General features: G+C 57.9%; 1 protein-coding gene and 1 long non-coding RNA gene across 4 annotated transcripts in view; one reads left to right on the top strand and one right to left on the bottom strand.

Annotated features, from left to right (window-relative positions):
• Positions 1-7,133, bottom strand: LOC137220204 (uncharacterized). Of its 3 annotated transcripts, none has more exons than XR_010941552.1 (4): positions 7,030-7,133; positions 2,316-5,910; positions 1,302-1,854; positions 1-435 (listed from the first exon to the last, which is right to left on the bottom strand). It is a non-coding gene; the product is annotated as an uncharacterized lncRNA (long non-coding RNA). The 3 variants fall into 3 exon arrangements; XR_010941551.1 differs by having other exon boundaries at positions 1-1,854; positions 2,316-4,062; positions 4,525-5,910; XR_010941550.1 differs by having other exon boundaries at positions 1-1,854.
• Positions 5,856-8,447, top strand: part of KDM5B (lysine demethylase 5B) — a 76,929-nt gene continuing 74,337 nt past the window's right edge. Inside the window, exon 1 of the mRNA XM_067729954.1 lies at positions 5,856-6,226. Coding sequence (XP_067586055.1) covers positions 6,038-6,226 — 189 coding nt within the window. The 5' untranslated portion in view covers positions 5,856-6,037. The remainder of the gene's footprint in view (positions 6,227-8,447) is intronic.

The following is an 8,447-nucleotide window of genomic DNA, read 5'->3' as shown; positions in this document are numbered from 1 at the left end:
GAAGAGGGGAAAATAGGTATTTTTTAATTGAAGCACAGTGGATGTAAAATGAAAATAAATACTAAACAAGCCCTGGCAGGTCCCTCGGCAGCAGCGCAGATCGGGGTGAGCCGTCTGAGATGCTGTGCCTGTTGCCATGGTGTGTCCCAGGTGTGGGCTCCAGACTTTGCTGCAAGTTAGAGCTCTCCTTCCAGCCTAGAAGCATGAACTTGAGCCCCGGCAGGAAGGTGGGGAGCTGGGCAGGAGCTCACTTCTAGCCCTCAGCATCTCTCTCTGGTGCTCCCTTGGTAACCATTGTTCTCCCTGAAGGTCAGCAAACTCATCATCCCACCAGCCTCTCCAGGGAGGTGGCTCCACGCAGAACACACTCGGACCACAAGCATGTCTGGTTGGGCCACACACTGTTTTTTAGAAATTTGATTGAAGATTGAACATCTAAAAATCAGGAGAGATTGCATAAATAATTAGACTTCTGGCTTCTCTGGAAAATTGCAACTTGCTGCCACCCTGGCCTGAGCAGTGATGGCCCCGGTCGCCGGACGTGCATTCTCTTCTTCAGAGTCCACCTGGCTGGTTTCTCTCATTTATTTCTGTCCCCTGAAGGCATTTGAGTCTTTGGCCTTTGCTCTAAGTCAGGTCTTGGGAGACTTGAAGACTATGCTAGGTCCTGGTCTTATACTGGGCACCTGAAAAGATGGGGCACAAAGTGACCCCTTGAGTTGAAGGGCTGTGGGCAGAGGTAGGAGGGAAATGAATAGAAGATTGCAGCCAAGTGAATGATAAACAGTACAAAACAGACTGAAGAGATAAGCAATAGGGATTGATCTTGTATGTGATGTGGACAGCGTTCTGGAGGATGTAGGGAAGACATGGCAAGGAGCAATGGCCAAACCTTGAGGTGAGGTGGGTGTGAAGAAACTACTGCAGCTACATCTTCTTGAAAGCTAGCAAACAACAGGAAAAACTAACCTCCAAGCAGCATTTCTCCAACTGAGGGTCAGAATCCATAACAGGTTACAAAGCCAACCTCATGAGTCTCAACCGGCACGTGCGTCACTGTATAAGGGCAAGTATTGTTTTGTGAATCCGTTAGAATGTAAGTGAAGGTATTATAGATGACAGTCCAGAAAGTGTGAAACCAGCGTGGCTTAGAGGGGAGAGAATGGACACATGTTGGCAGCTGCAGGGCCAGCTGGTGGTCAGATTTGGGGTGGGGTTTCCATGTTCTCTTTCCTCAGCTTGGTGTTTAGGGAAGATCACAGGCTCCAGTGTTCCCATTCCAGTCCTAGCTCTGTTGTTACCTGTGTGATTTTGCCTAATAAACTCTTCTGAGTCTCAGTTTCTCCATTTGAAAAATGGCGACAGTATCACCCATCTACTTCACGGGGTTGGTATGTCCCATAGACTACGAATTACTCCCCAGCCACTGGTGTGGTCCTATTCCTGGTCGCACAGTATCTCTAGGTGCGCAGATAGCATCCCTTCCTGCCAGCGGAGAGAAGAAAGGGACTCAGCGTTAGGATTTTGTGTCAGACCCTGTGCCGGACATGTGACAGGATTTGGTTGAACGCTGGATTTCAAACGAGCACGGTGGATTCGGGAGTGCTCTGGGAAGTTCAGATATAATTAGTGTAGAAGTCCTTTTATTCCTGTTGCAAGACTTTCATCCTGGATGCAGAGAATTTCAAACATTCCAACCATCCAAGGCCCTAGAGCATGCTGAGAGGGGTCCTCAGTCCAGAGACCTTCCTTAGGGGTGACGGTGGCGGCTGCAGTGTGAACAAGGAACTTGAGTTCTTCTCTCTGCCTCTCACCTTTTCCCAGCAGAGTCCAGAACCTCCAAAGTGGCCCAACCTGAATGGGAGGAAACACCCCGAAGGGAGTGTGGGTAACGCTGCTACCCTGCCCCAGCCCTTTGGGCAGGGCTGGCGGCACCAGGACTGAGGCTCCCTGGGGAGGGACCCACACACCCAGGTAAACCAAAGTCCTGATCCTGGATCCCTTTGGGCTGAGCCAGAGAGAAGGGGTCCCATGACTGGAGAGGAAGAGAGGATGCTCCCAGGGACAGAAGCCCAGGGATGAGACCCTTGTCTCCGTGGGAGCTGATCTGCAAGGGCAGCCCCCATAGCTGCGGCTGGGGCAGAACCGGGAGCACAGAAGTCCCACCAAAGAGACGTGCAGCAGAGCAGGAGGGGTTGCTGGTTCCAGGGAAATAAGCAGGGCGGGGGAGCTGGGGAATGTCAGGGGCGCAACCCAGTGCGTGCCCCCCCCCCCCCCCCCCCCACTGATCTGTTGTGAGACCTCTTCCTGCTTACCCTGGGCAACCAGATTCTTCTCCTTGTCCGGTCCAAAACTCCATCCTCGGCCAGACAGAGCCACAGACACTAAAGGCCATTTCCCTTCCCCTTCAACAAACGTGTGGAGCTCCTACCACGTGCCTGGTCCCGGGCTGGAGGCCGTGACTCCCTCCCTGCAGCGGTTTACAATCCGGTGGAGACCCTTGCCTGCGTACGGCACGAGGGCAGGGATGGCAGTGGAAAAAGACAAATGCCTGGTTAAAGGAACAGGAATAGAGAGACGCCGTGGGAGTGCACAAAATAAAGCAAGACACGGAGACCACCAAGGCGGCAGCTCATCCTGAGATCTCAAGGTCTGTGGGTCTGTCTCCACAGGGGACATCTGACACCAAGCATTCGGGCCCCAAAAGGGGTGGGAGAGGACGACAGTGGACTAGAGGGAGGGGCCGAGCTGGATCGTGAGGAGGCTAAGGAAAGGCCTGTGCGTCGGTGAAATTAGAGGAAAGGAGAGGAGAGAGGAGGTCCAGCAGCGTTGGGGAGGGATGAGCGCTGTGCAAAGGACGCTCGCAGAGACCGGGGGCCGCGCGGAGGGCAGACGCACGCCCACCCCGCGCGCCAGGAAAGCAGCCGGAGGCGGCGGCGGCCTCGGGGCGGGAGGTGCCCTCCACGTGCGCTACGTGCCGCGAGGGCCGCCCCCTTCGCGGCCGCCGGGGAGCCGGCCTCCCCACTCCTGGAGCCCAGTCCGGAGGTGGGCGCGGGACCAGGTCGCCCCCCCAGTTTGCGAGTCTGCGGCGCCCGGAAGGAACGCGGGGGCGCCCCATCACCGGGCGGCCGGCCCGGGGTGCAGGATGCAGAGCCAGGGGCGCGGGCCGGGTGGGGTCGGGCAGGCTGTTCGGGAGGCCTGGGGGCTGAGCGGGCAGGAGAAGGATAGAGACCCCAGGGACGTGTGCGAGGCTCCGGGGCCGCACACAGGCGGCGGCTGCAGACGGAGCCCGGCGGGGCGGGGTGTCGTCCCGGGTGAGGAGGGGTTCCTGGACACGTGGCACCCGGACAGGGCTCGGTTACGCTCCGGCCGCCGGGACTGCCACCCACCGGCCGCGGCACCGGACGCGGCCGCGACGCCGGCCCGCCCCTGCCTCGCGGCCAGCTGCCCAGAGACCCGGACCTCCGACCGAGAGCGCAGCACAGCCACTGGGGAGCCCTGCGGCCGCTGAGCAGACAATGAGGCGCGTGCCCCGCCCCCAAGCGCCGCGCCGGCCGGCCAATCAGCGCCCACGCCGGCCGGCCAATCAGCGCGCGCGGCCGGTCTCTTTAAAAAAAGAAGGACCGGCGCGGCGCCGCTGTCAGCTGGATGGATCCCTCCGCGCATGTAAACACACATCATAAAGGGCCGGGAGCGTCTCCGCCTCCCCGCGGGAGGAGCGACCGCGGGCGCAGCGCCTTTTTCCGGAGCAGCTCTATGGTCCCCTCGCCGCCCGGCGGCCGACCCTCTCTCAGCGTCACGACGCGTCCGCGGGGAGCCGACAGCCGCTGCGCCGTCTGGAGCCACGAAATCCCGTGGCTGGGGTTGCTACCGGAAGTTGGGGACGCGAGGCCGGGAGGGGCGGGGGCGGCCGCGGGCAGCTGGGGACTGGAGAGTTTTCTGTGGGTTCGCTGTCCTGCATCACGGTTGTAATCCGTACGTGTCTAGAGTTTTCCTCAAAGTTATGCCTACCTGGCTTGGCGGATGCCAATGCTAAGTGTGAAAATAGTCTTAACGTTGCTCCTAGGAAAGAGCACATGACAGGAAATCAAGTCTAGCGAGACCCTCTAAAGCACAGACCGCCCAAGGCAAAGAGCAACAACGAGGATTTTTTCTCCCCAGCGTTTTACTGTGAAAAAATTTGAAAGATTCAGCAAAGTTAAAACCATCTTTTGCAGCCGACTCCTCTATCCCCCGCACCTAGATTCTAACTTGCTATCTCATATCCTTCTTACACCGATGACTTTTTCTCTACTAGGATGCCAGCTGCCCTTGGCCTCAGTCTCCATTGTCATGGCTTAGGTAGGTCCCAAAGCCCTAGACAAATAAGGCCTGCCTTCTCCAAGGACCTTTCGGTTTACTTAAGAGTTTACTGAAGAGGAGCTTTCTCCCCTCGCCGGCCTTTTAGTCGAAGAATCCTCAAGGATGAGATCTGTTTACTCCAGGTGAATCTAAAAGCAGGGCTAGAACTCTGTTGACACCTACCTACGAAGGAGGCCCTGGCAAACGGTCCTTCCATGGGTTTGGCTGCTTTCTGGATAAAAGAGGCCTTTTTAAATGTTGAAGTCCTACTTTTTGAGTTCTCTCCCCTTTTCTGGGGAAGGATATTACCTGACCCCCCCCCCACCATGTGTCAAAATTGTTCTTACCTCTTAAAGTGCCTTCATGATCTGCTCTGCAAAATGGGGGTAATAGCAGTGCCTCCCAAGCGGGGTGGGAGTGAAGCTTCAAGGAGCGAATATACCACTACACACAAGGCATTTACAAGGATGTCTTACACACAGTAAGCATCAGATAAAGAAGGGCTCTCATTCAGGCTAATCACTCCCAGATTTACATCTCCACTTCTGATCTCTCCCCTTCTGATTTACACGCTGAGCCTGTTGGGTATCTCCAACTGTCCCAGACACCTCAGACTCAACATGGCCAGAAGTGGACCCACGAGCTCCCTCCCCAGACTGACTTCTTGTTCCCCAGCGATGCCAGTGGCCGCACCCACTCAGGCATGTACCTATACCCCTGAATCGCTCCTCCCCAATTTGTCACTTTTATGCCCTCCATTTGCATTCCTCCCTCCTAATGAATAGCATCACTGCCTTAATTTAGGCCCCATCATTCCTCATCTGGATTATTTCAAGGCTCCCGCTCTTCTCATATCCAGCTTCGCCGTGTATTGCTCGCGGACCACACTTCCCTGCAACACCCTACCTTCCAATAAGTGAAGTCTCCACCACTTGTTAACCTAGGAATTTGGGCAAATTTCTTAATCAACCTATGCCTCTCTGTCGTTATTTGTAAAATGGAAACGAGTACCTGCCTCGTAGGGTTGCTGTGTATATTAAAGATTAATCATGAAAGCACGTGGCACAGGGCCTAGGAGATGAAGTGATCAGAGTGTTAGTTTACTGTCCTCCTAACTGTTGTCTCACCTACAGGCTGTTGTCACGTTCAAGCTCTTCCCTCTACCTGGAAAAGCCTCCTCCGTCCCCGACACCCTGCGCCCCTCGGGGTCTGACCAGGTGTCCTTGCACTTCCACCACGGCGCTTCCCACGGGGCGGGACGGGACGGAGCGTACACCCGTGGGCCCGGCTTTTCCCCCAGACCTGTAACTTCCCGAGGGAGGGAAGGGTCTCTGGCACGTAGTCAGTGGTCAGTGGGTGCCGGGTGGGCTGGACCGTGAGGACGAGCTCCGTCCCCCGGGGGCCGGCCCGGGGGCGGGCGCTCAGCACGGGCCGGGTGGGGGTGGGGTGGGACTCCTTTTCCTCGCCGTGGCGGCGGAGGCGCACGGCGTGGCTGGCGCGGCGCGGCGTCGTCGGTCGGTGTCGGAGTCGGAGTCGGAGGAGCCGGAGTCTGAGGAACCGGATCCGAGGCTGAGGAGAAGGAGGAGAAGAGGAGAAGGAAGAGGAGGAGAAGAAGGAGGAGAAGGATTAGGAGGAAGGCCAAGGAACCGGAGGAGGCCAAGAACCGTCGTTCAGCCGCGTCCGCGGCGCCGCGAGGATGGAGGCCCCCGGCCCGCGCCCCGCGCCGGCCCTCGGCGGCCCCGGCCCGCTGGGCGAGTTCCTGCCGCCGCCCGAGTGCCCGGTCTTCGAGCCCAGCTGGGAGGAGTTCGCCGACCCTTTCGCCTTCATCCACAAGATTCGGCCCATAGCCGAGCAGACAGGAATCTGCAAGGTGCGGCCGCCGCCGGTGAGTCTCGAGCGGGGCTCGCGGCCGGCCGGCGGGCGGCTGGGCCTCTGCGCGGGGCGAGGGGACAGCGGACGGAGCGCGGCCGGGGTTCGTATCCGGACGGAGAGGCGGCAGCACCACCACCGGCACCGGGGTCGTGGCCGTGCGCCGGAGCCCGCGGGGCGGAGGGCGGGCTGGCGCGGAGGCCCCCGGGCGCGGGTGCGGCGGGTGCGGGGCGCCGGGGGTGCGGGGTGCGCGCCCCGCGAGTTGTCGCGAGGAGGAAAGTTTTCAATATGGCGGCGGAGCCCCTGGTCCTTTGTGTGGAGGCGGCGGCGGCCCGGGCGGCTTCACCTGGCGCCCCACCCTCTGGCCCCGGACCCCCCGCCCCGGCCCGGACCCCTGGCGGGCCCCCCGGGCCGGGGACTAGGCGGGGCGACGGAGCCAGACGGGGGCACCGCGGGCCGGGCCGAGCGGACGTGCTGAGGGGGCGTGAGCGTGGGGTTCGGGGGGCGGCCGCCCAGAGGCTCCCCGGCCCCCGCCCCGAGAGCTGCACGCGGCGGGCGGTGTCAGCCCCGAAGGCGGAGGCCGCCCCGCGTCCCGACCCGGAGCGGAGGCCCCAGCGCAGCCCCCTGCCCGGGTGGGCGTGAGGGTGGGTGTTCCCGAAACGGTCACCAACGGCTGCAACGTCGGCGGAGAAGCCCTGCCGGCCCCTGCCCCCTCCCCTCCTCCTTTCCTCCCCTCCCCCCTCTCCTCCTCTCCCGTCACTTCCCCTCCCCCTCCCCCAGCCCCCGGCCGCAAACTCCGGACCCCTGGGCTGTGCCCACCTTTCGGACCGGCCGAGGCGGCCTCAGCAGTTGGATGGGCCGGGACCGTTGGCCGGAGGTTTAACTGCTTTTCCGACAGTTTGAGAAGCTTCTCCCCGCTCCGCCCCCGCTCCCTCGGAGGAAGCCCCCCCTCCCGCCCCTTTCTTTCTTAGGCTTGTTCTTTGTAATGACGTTGGAGTTGAGGGGTTCTGTGCGTAACCGCTCAGCCTGGAGAGCTGTGTCGAGGGAGATCCCGACTGAGTCTGTCTGATCCCAAGTCCCCCCTCCCCCCGAATTGAAATGCGGACTCTATATTGGAGTTTTTCTTGGACTAGTTTGAAATGGAGGTGAAATACCTGTTTCCGGGAATAACTGGTCAGTTAGGATGGGGGAGATGATTGAGAATAGACGCCTTTCTTTCAAGAAGTAGACAAGGTTGATTGTCGTTGCTCAAGGGAAGTGCGTGTCGGTTGGAGCGCAGAGGCCTGCAGAAGTTGTGCGGTGATTGGGGCCAGGGTTTTAGTTGTGGAAGAATAGGGCATGGACAGGTAGCAGCGAAGCTTTGTGTCAGCGTTAGGGACGGGGACTGTGAATAGTCCGCGTTCGCATCCATGGGCGTCCGTTCTGAAACTAGGCAACTTGAGCAAGTTCTCGGTAGCCCAAGTGTGCAGTCGGTTCCTGGGGGGGAGTTGTCCTCCATGTTGGTATTGTGGTGCACTAGGGCTGGGGTAAACCCTTTATCTACTTTCTTTTCCTATTCCTTTTGTCGGGTTCTTTTCCTAGAAAGATAGTGTTGCTCTGGTTAGGTTTGGCTACTCATTTCAGCATCTTGGCCAGAATATTAATGGTAAGCTCTGCAAAATGTGTGATCTTTCTGCCTTTCCCCATTCTGAATGTCAGACAGACGTGATGGCCACCATTTTGTATTGAGAGTGGTACTTACTACAGCCGAGGAAGGGTATTAAAGAGGCACAAATAAATAATCCACAAACATAACCAGTGCTCTGTTTTGGAGACCTCCTTTGTGTGGAGGAGGCTTCTTCCTCCTTTGTTTAACAAACTCCTGTGCCAATTGGAAAGAGTTTGGGAGTATTTCTAGTTGATATAACCGCAAAAAGGGAAACCTTTCCAGAAGTTGTAGCTCTTGAAGAAGGGTCTTGTTGGAACAAAGGGATCTTAAGAGATGGAGATGTAAACAAGTCTTTGTTTTAGAAACCGTTTTCTTTTAGAAAGCTAACTGTGAACAAGTGGTTTCATATAGTTGAAATAAAGCAACAACAAACCAAGAGATAAATATTTTCCATGGCGATAGCTATATAATGCCCGTGTTTCTAGATGATCTGTTACCACTAAGTTTTTGGAATACAAGTGACTGTATTAAAATGGGGATTGGGTTTATTGGTATTTTATTTCTCGGAGATAAGGGGAAGAATTACAAA

The sequence above is a fragment of the Pseudorca crassidens genome, chromosome 2 (genome assembly GCF_039906515.1).
Source record: "Pseudorca crassidens isolate mPseCra1 chromosome 2, mPseCra1.hap1, whole genome shotgun sequence".
Lineage (NCBI taxonomy): Eukaryota > Metazoa > Chordata > Mammalia > Artiodactyla > Delphinidae > Pseudorca > Pseudorca crassidens.
Note: the sequence above shows the minus strand (reverse complement) of the source record. Positions and strands in the feature narration are given on the sequence as shown.